The sequence below is a fragment of the Rhinopithecus bieti genome, unplaced genomic scaffold (assembly GCF_001698545.2).
Source record: "Rhinopithecus bieti isolate Rb0 unplaced genomic scaffold, ASM169854v2 scaffold_18354, whole genome shotgun sequence".
Lineage (NCBI taxonomy): Eukaryota > Metazoa > Chordata > Mammalia > Primates > Cercopithecidae > Rhinopithecus > Rhinopithecus bieti.
This window is the reverse complement of record NW_016809835.1, coordinates 4,072,108-4,086,729: the sequence shown is the minus strand read 5'-3', so window position 1 is coordinate 4,086,729 and position 14,622 is coordinate 4,072,108. Positions and strand designations below refer to the sequence as shown.

At 40.0% G+C, this 14,622-nt stretch overlaps 1 protein-coding gene and 1 pseudogene across 1 annotated transcript in view; one reads left to right on the top strand and one right to left on the bottom strand.

The window, feature by feature from the left end:
- The window catches only part of ARHGEF28 (Rho guanine nucleotide exchange factor 28), a 320,618-nt gene that overhangs the window by 128,109 nt on the left and 177,887 nt on the right, over positions 1-14,622 (bottom strand). Inside the window, exon 9 of the mRNA XM_017890633.1 lies at positions 13,719-13,779. Within this exon, the coding sequence (XP_017746122.1) occupies positions 13,719-13,779 (61 nt within the window). The remainder of the gene's footprint in view (positions 1-13,718; positions 13,780-14,622) is intronic.
- LOC108541188 (ATP synthase-coupling factor 6, mitochondrial-like) lies at positions 5,820-6,130 on the top strand (annotated as a pseudogene).

Here is a 14,622-nt window from a genome sequence, read left to right as displayed (position 1 = left end):
TATAGTAATTGAGGCAGATTTTTTTTTTCTTTTCCATTTGATCAATATAATTGCATTTAAATTAATTCAAGATGTTATTTACATCTCATTCATATTCAACAGGTGACTGTTACTGGCTGATTGCAATTGCAGACAGCAGAATTCAATGACCTATCCCCCAGGCCACCCTTTCACCATACATCATACAACCATTACCATGTAAGAGTATGAATGCTTTCACAGAAGATACCTTCACCTGAATATGCCACCTTTAATTAGAAAATTCTTCACCTAGAAAAGAACTTCCGGCTGGGCGCGGTGGCTCAAGCCTGTAATCCCAGCACTTTGGGAGGCCGAGGCGGGCGGATCACGAGGTCAGGAGATCGAGACCATCCTGGCTAACACGGTGAAACCCCGTCTCTACTAAAAAAATACAAAAAAACTAGCCGCACGAGGTGGCGGGCGCCTGTAGTCCCAGCTACTCGGGAGGCTGAGGCAGGAGAATGGCGTAAACCCGGGAGGCGGAGTTTGCAGTGAGCTGAGATCTGGCCACTGCACTCCAGCCTGGGTGACAGAGCGAGACTCCTTCTAAAAAAAAAAAAAAAAAGAAAAAAAAAAAGAAAAGAACTTCCGTGAGGTTATAATTATGCAGGGAAGATGCTGCTGCCTTGAAGTTTCAGCTTTCTAAAAGACCCACATAGAAAGGAAACTTTCCTTGATCTTCATTTAGACATTAACCTGCCTTTCAACCTTGATGAAATTAAATCTCAAAGAAGTATTTACAGTTTGGTCTGAATTACAGTATTTGTACAGTTTTCTCATCTTCCAGGGGGACCCAAAATTCTTAGTGGGCAAGAACTGTGTCACATTTTAATGCACCACAAGCTAAAAGAAAATCATGGGTTTGGGAGACACAGATATCTGGACTCAGATAATGGCTCCATCACTTAGTTAGTGGCCCTAAACAAGTCATTCACATTTTCTGAGCCTTAGTTGTCTCATAGCGAATGGAATCGTGACACTTGTACTTTAAAGGGTTATTGTGAGGATCCAATGAGATTATAACAGTGAAGAACTTAAGTAAATTTTCAACAACTTTAAATGTTGAATGTAAATAAAATTTCCCTCTCATATATTACTCTTCTATGTTATAGACACTGAAATAGTCTGTCTCAAAAAAAAAAAAACAAAACACAGTCTTGCTCTATCACCCAGGTTGGAGAGCAGTCACATGATCTCGGCTCACTGCTACTTCCGCCATCCAGGCTCAAGCGATTCTCCTGTCTCCTCAGCTTCCCAAGTAGCTGGGATTACAAACAATGCGCCATGGCCAGGCTGGTCTTGAATTCATGACCTCAAGTGATCTGCCTGCCACAGCCCGCCAAAGTTCTGGGATTACAGGCATAAGCCATGGTTCCTGGCCACTGAAATAGTCTCAATTTGACTCTCAGAAGTAATCATTTGGTTTTCGAAACAGACATGGCAATATGCAAGGAAGTTCCAAGAAAATCATACCAAGACAGAAACAGCAAGAGGAGGAGAAGAAGGAAGAAGAAGAAGGGAAGGAGCTCGAAGAGGAAGATTTGCTTTGCTTCTCTACTCCATTGTTAAGCCACCAAGACACCACAGTTTTTAATACTACTAGACATTGTTCCTGGAACAAATCCAGATAAAAGGAGGCAAGGCCTCTGAGGCTAGGATAAGCCTTTCCTGGATAACTTGAACCAGTGCAGCGACAACTTAAATATATGCTTCATCATATGCAGCCTTAACTTCTAGAACAAGGTGAAAATCAGGGATAGATAAAGCCTTCCTCAAAATCCCTTAGAAGCCACTATGTCATCTCTCAGCAAGCTCAACACAAACAGTCCTTCTATGGATCTAACAATGCCAGGCACCCGGTGAAATGGGTGGCTTTCACGGGGAGGCTACATTATGTTGTACAGAAAATGAAGATCTTTACGAGCATGGCTCTTATCTTTGTGCCAAGACGCTGTCACTCTGAGAAGCATGGTAGGCACAGCATGTTCACATCTGCAGTGTCACATTCACTCATGGACTTTATCCTCTCAAAATGAAATGATGGGTGCAGGCACCCTGAGGTGTGAATTCTGATTTTCCTCCCTACTTCCCCCCACCCCCGGTGCTTTTCATTTTTTACAGAGCCCATAAAATTGAAATCACAAAAAATAGACATGAATTGGGAGCATGGTACAACCACTGTTGTCAGAAATTGGAATCACATGATGCCACTGTCCGTAATACCATCTTGCTTAAAACGAAATGTTTTAATTTCTTATCTACCATTATTACCTTTATTTATTTGAACAAAAAAATTTATGTGCAACTGCAGAGGTTCTGATATGGTCTTTACATCCCCTATTCTCTAAGAGGAAAAACATGAATACCACCTAGAAGCCCAGCTAGAAGAAGTTACTGATATGATGATATGTGTCTACATATAATACACATAATAAGAAAATAAGAAAATACTCAAAACACCTCAGGGTAGGAAAATAGTAATAATTATTATTAATAAGGATAAATATTAATAAAATATTAATGATAGATTTCCTGATTGAAGCAACATGTTAAAGAATTATATTGTCAAGGCAGGCATGGTGGCTCATGCCTGTAATCCCAGAACTTTGGAAGGGTCAGGTGGGTGGATTGCCTGAGGTCAGGAGTTCGAGACCAGCCTGCCCAACATAGTGAAACCCCATCTCTACTAAAAACACAAAAAATTAGCTGGGCATGGTGGCAGGTGCCTGTAATCCCAGCTACTAGGAAGGCTGAAGCAGGAAAATCTTTTGAACCCACGAGGTGGAGGTTGCAGTGATCTGAGATCACACTATTGCATTCCAGCCTAGGCAACAAGAGCGAAACTCTGTCTCAAAAGAAAAAGAATTACATTGTCAACGCTTCCACCACTTGGTTAATATTGCTACAGATAGAAAGTTCTACCTAGATGATTATCATAAGAAAAAATAACAGACAACAGGAAACTTTGGTGAAGCTCTTTTTGTTTTAAATGCTGAAGTTTCTGAGCATAACATGAAAGGAAAGAATAAGGACGAATTTGCTCAGTTGTTCTGAATAATAAATCATATGGAATTTTGAATTTATCTTGCTCAGGCAGCACAGATAGTGGATGTGAGTGAGGGGTTCTGGAGGTGGGAGAAACAAGAGCCCCAAGTCTGGACAGAGGAGGGGTGCGGGGGTAGGGAAGTGCCTGGTGTAGCCTAAGGAGAAAGAAATCCCTCCTCCTATTAGGAAGAACCCACGGACTTCAGGAGAGCAGCATCTGATAATGTTCCTGCCCAATTTTACCAAACCCCCAAAAAAACCTGTTACATGCCATAGACTTGTTCACAGACTTATTTTATCAATTTTAAAATGCAAAGTTTAACTGACTATAGATTTTATATTGTTATTCATGTGTAAATAAGTTAACTATGAGGTATCAAATGAGCAAAGAGTTTAATAATTAATAAGCTATAAATTCCATAGATCTGAAGCTAAAATTCACATAAAATATGATAAATAAAACTCACTTAAAAAGAAAAACGTGGGCAGGCTTGTCTTATATGTGCTTCTGGGGTGTGGTTCCTTCTAGGCACTCTTAACTGACAGATCAAGAAAATATATAAGTGTATCCTAACCTGTGTATACACACATATCTACAAATATTTCTGTATGCAACCATGTGTATCTGTATTAACTGAACATGAGTGCCTGCTGATATCTACAACTCTAGTCTGTTACCACATGGATTACTCTAGCCTCTTCCCCCTGCTTATCTGTAAGCACCCACTCCAACAGGGAGAAACGTGGCAGCTGCTAGCCACAATCCATTTACTTATTTGTGCAATACATGTAAAGTGGTATCAAAATTCTTAATCTTTTTACCTATGAGAAAAACTGTGTCAACTAGAGGACAGTGCTTATTGTACAGTTTATGTTGCCTTTATTTTTATAGACCCCACTCATTTGCAAAGTTAATAGCTCTGCACCTGCCTCCACCACACCCAAAATTCCCTTTGGTAAGGTTATTTCTTACATTTTTAATACAGCTAGATTGTTTTGTCACATTCTGCATTCCATCCTAGAATACCCCAACCTCAAAGGTCTTCTTAAATTTGCATACATTAAGGTTTACTTGGTGCACTCTAATGTTCTGTGGGTTTTGATAAATACATAGTGTCATGTATCTACAATTCAAGAATCAAAGTACACTTTCACCACCCTATAAAAAAGATACATACAATGCTGATGATATGTGAAAAGGATACAAGAGCCAACTAAAAGAGTTCCCAGCTACCAAAAATGGAACACTTTGACAACAAATAAAGTAGTATTTGATTAATACCCAAAGTGCAAAATAAATATCCGTCACTCTATACAGACATAAATAAATGATAGAATAAGTAATGGGGAGAACAGACAAAATTCCCATGTAGAAGAATTCTAGATAATTTATGTAGATACCACACCCACAAGTATACAGATTAACTCCCCACTTTTTCCTTATGTGTGGAGTACACATAGTATGGAAAGGGAGGTGAGGAAGAGTAACTTTACAGTGGAGAAACCAGACCAACACTACCTCAGCCAGGTGATCAAGGTCAACATCAACAGTGACAATGAACATTGATAGTATGTACCTTTTATATGGTGTGAGGAAAACAGCGCTTTACCTTTGGGTCTTCTTCCCAAAACCCGTAATTCTCAGTGTAATGATGAAAAAAATCAGAAAAACCCCAATTAAGGGACATCCTACAAAATTCCTGACTAGAATTTATTAACGGCAGCTTGATTGTAATGGGATCCTGGAACAGAAAATGGAAATCAGATAAAAAGTAAGGAATCGAAATAAAGTATGTAAGCCTATAACTCTTCTTAAAAAATAAACTTTATTTAAAAAATTTTAAAGAATGGGAGCAACAAGTATAGAATCTATATTCACTAAATGTTTGTGGAACTGATGCTAAAAGAATGTTTGCATCCATATTCAGATATGTAGAACTCAAGTCCTGCATTACGCTCCATTGATTTTGCTTAAGTTCTTACTATGTGAAGTTGCCATGTAACTCTGAGGAAACTAATTAAAGTATGCTGAAAGTAATTCTGATTCACAGGAAAAAAAAACAGTGTCTCCATGGGGTTAATGAGATCTCAAGAGTGAACTCCCTGAGAGGTTTCCATTTGGCACCTGTGTGGCAGATGAATCTATCTCAGCTAGATGGGCTGAAATTTCATTGGCAGACAAATCTCAATAACCTGTGTGAACCTACCTAGCTCAATTCAAGTTTCCTCAAGCTCTGGACACCATCAACTTGATTTTTTTTTTTTTTTTTAACAGGGTCTCACTCTGTCATCCAGGCTGGAATGCAGAGGTGCAATCACTGCTCACTGCAGCCTTGAACTCCTGGGCTCAAGCCATCCTCCCACCTCAGCTTCCTGAATAATTAGGACCACAGGCATGTACCATGCCTGGCTAATTTTTTAAAATTTTTGTAGAGACAGGGTCTCGCTATGTTGCCCAGGTTGGTCTTGAACTTGTGAGCTCAGGTGATCCTCCCACCTTGGCCTCCCAAAGTGCTGGGATTACAGGCATGAGACACTGCACCCAGCCCAACTTAACTCTTTATTCTGATTTTCTGTTATTTCAAATATTATGAAGAATCAACAGACCGCTTCCTAGTGGGTCTCCTATTTGACCTCTGATTGTACCACTTCTCCCTATACTTGAGCAGCACATCTTCAGTGAAGCCTCATAATGTAAAGAATAGATTCTGACAGCAGTGGCAGAGGTGGTGGCTCAGGCACATAGAGTCACTATGATTCTTCAGAGGATTTTCAGGTTCTCCTCTGTCATTCGGTCAGTAGTCTCACTCCATTTGCAGAGACACGTTGGTGTTACACAGTGGCATTTAACAAGGAACTTGATCCCATCCAGAAACTCTTCATAGACAAGATTAGGGAATACAATGCTAAGCAACAGGCATCTGGAGGACCTGCTACTACTGGCCCAGAGCACCAGCAAGAGCTGGAGAGTGAGCTTCTAACGCTTAAAGTAGACAGGAATATGTTATCTAGTTTCGAATTTGAAGATCCTAAATTTGAAACCATTGAAAAACCCCAGGCCTGAAGAAAGAAAGTAAAAATTAATCTGGTAATTTGTCGTCAATTTGTTGCACAACTAACCAGAAGTATCAGAGTAAGTACTCATTTCATAACTGTCAAATGTTCTTTTAATTCTGATTCCAAATCAATTATTTGGTGATGTTGCAGGGGAAAAGGAATAAATTCTGTTGGCTTTCTTGCCCATGCTTCAAGTAAGGGGCCATGTTTCATAAAAATGTCATTTAAATTAGCCACTCTAAAAGGTAAAGCAAATTGTACCAATAAATTATTAGAACTTATGCTGCCTGGCATGAAAGCTAACCAGAATCTTAAATGCCCTAAAGTCCCTTCCAGGGAATTAGCCACTGGATACTCAGTATAAAACAAGCCTACACACACACACAGACACACACACATACACACACTCTTACGCTGCAATCAAGCTTACTGGCCAATGATCCCTTTGTAAATATAATTTTTTTTTTTTTTTTGTAAATGCCTGTATACATGGGTATTCTGAAGTGTTTCAACACAAGAAAAGGGGAAGAAATCCCTTAGTGGTATTATTTTAACTTTTATAAAACAAACTTTATAGATACCATTTCCAGAATATATTTCATATTTTTCATTTGTTTCATGTTTTGTAAATTTGTTGTTGTTTTCTTAAGAGTTTCTACTTGTTTGAAGTTTATAATCTAATCATTTGATTGAAATATCAAACTAAAGGAGTCTTTAGGAATAGAATACATGAAATTTGCTTAGTCACTAAGCTGGTTTATTTGGGGTCAAGGATCTTATTTTCGAGAAGGAAAATTTAGAGTTCAGAGAAAGTACTGCCATTTTCCCTCCCTTATTACACTTCAAAAAGTTGGCTTGTAAAATTAAAGAAAAAGGTAATTTACAATGTACTAAAGGTAGGTTAGTACTAATGCCAAGCATCAGGTATCCTCATAATGCCCTTAAGACATTAGTGTAAACATCAACCCACTCCCTTCATCCCATTCTGTACACTTCAAAGTCCAACAAATGACCCTGTGACAGCAAATTACAGTCACATGATTTTTCTTAATGTTCAAAAATAATTAACTTTTAAGGGTTTAATCATCTCATAAGTTGAAGTGATTAGGAAATTTTTTCACCACTTTTTTCCCCCAAAGTTTTCCCATTTCCCACACATCTGTGATCTCACTGGTGATAATCATTGAAAATCTGTGAACTAATACACATGGACTTTCATTAATACCTTCTGTAATCAGTTGAGATAAAAGTAGAACTCCATTTCTCTAATTCCCAAAAATACTGAAAACCCACTATGTTAGGGGTGATTTCAGCACTGCTGAGCTCCCTCAGGGATCTCTGACCGTGATTCTCAACCTTGGTTTTGAAACCTCAACAACCATAATAAGAAAATTTCCTTGAAGTGAACAAAAAGAATAAAATTTGAGTTGGAATTTACACAAATAACTATGCCTTCCCAGTGGTCTTCTTGGGATATTTCACTGTCTCCAGCCCCTTTACTTCAAAATGATTCACTGGGAAGCTTTAGTTTGTGGTAAAGAGATAACTCCCCAATTCCCCAAAAAAAGAGAAAAGAAAAAAAGAAAAGACTCCACAGAAATTCTGTAGCCTGGTACACAGAGAGAGATCTGCCAAAAATTAGGATTGAAAATATATTTTTCAGAAGAGTTCTGCTAAGGTCCTCCTGCTCGCATGTTTCATGAAACATTCTTAAGGTTTCAGTCTAGATACACGTGTGTTATTAAATAACAGCCAAGAAGGTCAGCTTCCACTCACAGGGGTCACAGATCCTAAGATGCCATGCTTAAGATCCTCTTTAAAAACATCTCAAAACGTTATTTTCCACAGGCAACTTCAAGTGCTATTTTATAATAGCACTTTTAGTTAATATAAGAACTTTTGGTTAATATAAGAAGAGAAACTAACCTAATTAGTTCTATTATCTGGTTGTTTGCCAAACTAGCACTAGTGACTACACCATCTCCCACCAGCTCACCACTAGCACATATACGACTGGACTCTCCCAGATATGCCCACAAATGGAGAACCTGAAAACCTGTATTATACACCACCTAACATTCTGTTTAGAAGGACTGCTTCTTTGGTTCTTCCAATCATTTCCTACCAGTTTCCTTTTCCTGATGTTTTTCCTTTCGGGGGACTTTCAGGATGGGGAGGCTTTGTTTCTCTCTCAGTCTTGTCTACAGTCATGAAAGGTCTGTGTTTTTTGGTAAAGAAACCTGAACCTCATATCCTATTGTTTGTTTCTGTCTGTTTCTGCTTCCTTCTCTTCCCAACCAGCCTCTAGATGGTTTTTTCTTTCTTTTTTGTTTTGTTTTTTTGGTATGAAGTCAGGTTTCCTTCCATATCCAGCTTTGGTTCATCTCTCTCCAATGCCCGCCCTCCCAGTTCCAATACCCACCAAAAGGTTTTCTTTTCCTCATCTTACATATTAGTAACAAGCAATAATAGCAATGAAGTAGCCCAAAGTATTAAAGAATATCTGTGATTTGAGCCTGTGCATGTACATTGATCAGGTCACTCTATATTATCAACAATATGTATTATAAAAAGGGGGTTTGCAGGGAAATAAGTACTTGTGCAGAGGATCTACAACATTTTTCCTTTCTTCTTATTAACGTAATCCACATGCTTTATAAAACATAAACAAACAAAACAAATGTACGGCATCATTTTGTTACTTTCTAAAATGGAGCTTACTTATGGAATATGTCAAATGAGTAACACAGGACATAAATTATCTTGTTTTCATGATCACAGCTACATAAAATGAAATGCATGCGTAAGAAAAGTGCTTGTAGGAAATATACCCAAATTTAATAGTAACTGCCTTTGGGTGAGGAAATTATAGGGATTTCTTTTCTACTCTTTCTAAAATTCCCAATTTTCTATTGTGAGCATTTATTATTTCTATAATTGTAGAAGACTAAGATAATTTTTTCCAAGAGGCTTACTTTTCAAGATATTATGCTCTTCTCTGGCACTTGCACCAAGCCCACTCTCTACCAGCCATACCTGGAACAGTAGATGAGGCAGTGCTTCATGCCTAGAGCTTCAAAGTACTGAGACTCTCCAAGCAGAAAGGAGGATGCCAACCAAGGCTATCCTCATGTCTCCTATCACCTATAGGGAGTGTCTCTATCTCCTTATCACCTTCCCTCATAGGGAAAGTCAAAACACGCTCACATAGTTCTTGTTTTGACATGTCAGTTTCACCAACCCTTCATTTTTTCCATCCAAATAGTCATAAGATATTCAGCTTTGGCCAAATAGATTTCATGTCCTCTTTAATCTAATGAAGACCAGGAGTGATAAATAATTGCAGGAAAATCAGCTTCAGGAAAACCACATCTGGTTTGTCACCCACAACCTCACTCACACTTTGACATATTATTTGATGAAAGAACAGGAGCATCATGTTCCAGGAGCTTCTGTAATTCCCCTGAGACACTGGCACTATGGTTTCACAGTCCTCAAGGAGGAACTTAACTTTTAACTGAATATCTTCATTTCTAACCAAAGCCATGCAGCTTTATTTTTTCACATTCAACCTCTTAAAAGTGGAGTTTGCAAGACAGTGTCTAATCAAGCCATTCGCAGCTTTGCTGATTCAGTGATGGTTTATGCATCTTTGTTTGCAATTGGGATTCCAGTTTTACAGCAGAGACTCCCCATCTACTCCATTTCCCACAGGCTGTCCGCTTGCTCCTGCAAGATGTTCACTCCCCTTCTCCTTTCGGCACAACACTTGCTGCTGCCCAAAGGGTCCATTTGGCTCAAGCAAATGGCATTAAATATGATTAAGAAATAGGATCAAAACTTTAAGCAGTTCTTATTTCTTTTTGAGATGGAATCTCGCTCTGCTGCCTAGGCTGGAGTACAGTGAATGGTATGATCTCGGCTCACTGCAACCTCTGCCTCCCAGGTTCAAGCCATTCTCCTGCCTCAGCCTCCCAAGTAGCTGGACTGCAGGCATGCACCACCACACCTGGCTAATTTTCGTATTTTTAGTAGAAACAGGGTTTCACCATGTTGGCCAGCCTGGTCTCGAACTCCTGACCTCAAGTGATCCTCCCACCTTGGCCTCCCAAACTGCTGGAATTCCAGACGTGAGCCACCACGCCCAGCCAGATCCTATTTCTTAATCACATTTAGTGCCATTTACTTGAGCCAAGTGGACCCTCTTTTTCTTATTTTTGGTATTGACCCATTTCATTTCATCCACCTTCTTTTCTTCTGTTTCCTTCAAATGCTTTGCCATCTTTCCCCATCCGACCTGCCTAGAATATGAAGGAGTCCCACTCCACACTGTGACAGCAACAGAAGCAGATCTTAGCCCTTCAACTGATGTTTCTCCCCTTCGACAAAATGCCGACCCCTTACAGTATCTGCAGAGAATGGGGCCGTAATTCCCGCATTTGACATAAATGTCAGCTCCTTGCGGAGGTAGTTCTGGGGATGAGTTCTGGGGATGAGTTCTGGGGATGAGTTCTTGGATGAGCTTGCCAGTTGTTACACACCCAAGACATTTCTCCAACCATCATTTTCAGCGTGTAAACTAATGGTAAGTGTGATTCTTGATGCCCTGAAAAGTCAATAAAACATTACAAAGGATGGGTACCAAAAAAATAGGAAGAATGAATAAGACCTACTATTTGATAGCACAATAGGGTAACTATACTCAAAAATAACTTAATCTGCACATTTTAAAGCGTGTAATTGGATTGTTTGTATACTCAAAAGATACATGCTTGAGGGGATGGATACTCTATTCCCCATGATGTGCTTATTTCATATTGCACGCCTGTACCAAAACATCTCACGTACCCTACAAATATATACACCTCCTATGTACCACAAAAACTTAAAAAATTAGAAAACAATAAATGCATAAAACACTTCTAGGAGGAAAAAGAAAACACCACCACAAAGGGAACTTACTCTGTTCTGCCCTGTCCAATACAACAAAATTAGATAATTAAAAATCCGATTCCTCAGTCACAAGTCACATGCTCAACAGACATAGGTGGCCACAGGCTACTACACTGGATAGAACAACGAGAGAATGCGTCCATCAGCACAGACAGCGTCACTGGAGCAGCGCTTATGTCACTGATGAAGCCACACCCACACCACACAATTCTGAATAATACAAGTCAGCAAACACTTACACATCTATTTATCAGCATTTATCATGTGTTTATCCCACGCCATTTATCAACATTTCCTGAGACTGGGCAGAATAAAGCACTTATAAAATATCAAAAGAGGCCAAGCGGGGTGGCTCATGACTGTAATCCCAGCACTTTGGGAGGCCGAGGCAGGCAGATCACTTGAGGTGAGGAGTTTGAAGGTGAAACCCCAACTTACTAACAATACAAAAATTACCTGTACATGGTGATGGGCACCTGTAATCCCAACTACTCGGAAGGCTGAGGCAGGGGAATTGCTTGAACCCAGGAGGCAGAAGTTGCAGTGAGCCAAGATGGCGCCACTGCATGGCACCCTGGCTAACAGAGCAAAACTCCACCTCAAAAAATAAAAAATAACACATAAGAAATAACAAAAAAAGAGTGTTGAAGTAGCCTCCAGGGAGAGCCGTTTCCTATTCCAGACCGTGTCTGACCATCTGACTATTGCTCACAGCTTGCTGTCCCCTTCTCTGTCTCAGGTTCTTTGAAAATCTGTTATAATTTCCTTTGCAAAAACTCAGGGGACTTTATTAATTCAAAAGTTTAAATGAACCAAAAGAAAATGCTAGCACAACAAACACTCATCATGGTCCTTTTCATAAATCACTGGATTAAAGCTGTGCTCATTTGTCTTTCTCAAATCCTCCACAGACTTCATGATGTTACTGACAAAACACTAAGACGGGACCAAACTACTACAATTTCCACAGCACGTGTCTTCTTGCTCACAAATATACAAGTTTGAAACTAGAGTGAGTTTTTAAAACCTGAAATTAAGATCATCTCAATGTTTCATACTTTTAGTAGCCTACCTCCCTCCCCCAGCAATTCGTCTTAGTAAACATTCTTCAAAGCTAACATTCCCAGGAGCATGATGCAATCTGTAGCTGAGACATCCTGTGTGTGTGAGTAACAGCTATGGCCCTGACATCAGTGACCCACGACAGCCACCTATACAGAGATGTTTGCTTTCTTTTTGCCTTCCTCTTCCCCTCTTCTGTAAGTAAATCATTACTCTTACCTTAAATAGCAAAAATACTGAGGACGTGTATATTGCTTAGTGTGGGTCTAAATTTCTGTTCCAATTTCAGTAGAGCCGTGTGCAGCAAGATCCTGGAAACCACCTCTGGCATGTGGCCAAGCTACTAGCAACACCGTCAACCAACACCGTGGGTGCTTCCTCCTTGCTCTGCTCTACACAGCATGATTTCTGAATGCTTGTAACTGCTCTGCCGTGTGTCAGCGCAGCATACCAACCACACTCCCCCGGCCTCCAGGGAGCCAGCCCCATGCACGTGTAGGCTCACGGTGACCCTGTGGGTCATCCACCTTCTTCATTAATCTCACTCTGAGCATTGATTTAGTTTTTCCTGATTTCACATCAGCTTGAGCCCTCAGTCACCACTATCAGCAACACCTCACCCCTTGCAGCTTCTAAGACTGTCCTGCCCGCATGTGCCTTTCCTGGTGTGTGAGCTGCCTCAGCTTTACAGAACCAGAGGAAACAAACTGGGATGGTTTGTGCTCATCTGCCTCTCACTTGTCAGCCCCAGAGGTCTTCACAGACCATCCAGGTGCCCAAACTCAGCCACTGCTGATTGCTCAGCCTATGTCTTCAAACACCCCATCAGCTTCATTATGCTCTATTCACCTCTAAGTAACTCAAGAGATAGGGCTGGGGCCCAAATTCGCCTTGAAGAAATAGAGACTGCCTGGTAGAAGATTTAGGAAGGAGTCCTCAGGGAGTTGTGAAATAGAATATTGTAAGCAGATGAGAATTCCCAGGTCCAAGGGAGGAAATACGTCCACCTTGCCAAGGGTGGAGGAACACCTGGTTCCTCTGAAAGGACACTCACATCAGACTCAAATCCCAGAACAAGCATCTGGTCTTTTCTTGAGCTCAGCAGGGTAGATCACACAGGCTCAGCTCCAAGGGGACCCCACTGGGCATCAAAATGGGATATTGGTAAACTTGGAGATTCTAGGGCCAGGTGGAATGAAGTTATGAGTCTCGGTTCCACTGTCTACTCTCCACCAGTGGTTCAACTGCTTCACCTGAACCTGAGGCTGGTAGTGCCTACTTCCTAGGAATAACAAGGGAACATATGACAAGTCCAAAGCCAGCTTCTGGCTCAGAGTAAAACTGTTCATGAAAAGCTTTGATTGCCTTGTTTTTTAGATTGTAAACGGAGTCTCAACCTCTAGAGTCATGGTATTACAAATGATCCTACAAATAAAATTTATCTGTATGGGTTTCAGGAAATAGGTAAGGTTCCCAGGAAGGAATATTTTATGTTAAAATGTACTTGCTTCTTGTCCACTCTAAACCTGGATCTGGGATATCACTATGAGTATAGGTAAAAGCGTTATTTCAGAACATACCCAAATCTAGGCTGTGCTGGTCTTCATGTTCATTCTGTTGAACCACCAGGCTTTTGACACACTGAAAAAGATAAAGTCAGGTGGGTTTTTAAAAAATTACATATATGCTACACTAATATTTATTTCTGTGAACTAGAAAAACAACCTTGGAAAGCATCAATGAAAACATGTTACATGTATCATCACATGTAAACAGAAAACTAGTCTTACACTTATTATTTAACAGCTAAAAATGAGTAATGAATCTATCCCAAGCTGAAACACATCTGAAAGCTGTACACAGGTTGTTTTATTCTCAGAGGACATCTCCCAGATTTACTCTTGTAATCACATTGTTGTCAAATATCTACAGACATCAAACTTCAAGTAGAAATTTGTTTTGCAGAATGTATTCAACCATCTTGCATATACAACTACAACTCAGACAGATAGCTAGGTTTGGTTATAAAGAATAGGGATTAAGAATTGGATAAAGAAAATGGGGCTAGATACAGTAGCTCATGCCTGTAATCCCAGCACTTTGGGAGAACGAGGCAGGCAGATCACCTGAGGTCACGAGTTCGAGACCAGCTTGGCCAACATGGTAAAACCCCATCTCTACTAAAAATACAAAAATTAGCCAGGCATAGTGGTGGGTGCCTATAATCCCAGCTACTCAGGAGACTGAGGCAGGAGAATCGCTTGAACCCGGGAGGCAGAAGTTTCAGTGAGCCAAGATCGTGCCACTGTACTCCAGTCTGGGTGACAGAGTAAGGCTCCATCTCAAAAAAAAAAAAAAAAAAAAAAAGAAAGAGAAAAAAGAAAAAAAGAAAATGAAATTTCACATTATTCTGAAAGTGACTTGGGGCACATCCTTTTTTTAGTGTTTTTTAAACATTTTATTACCACTACATCTTCATTTCTA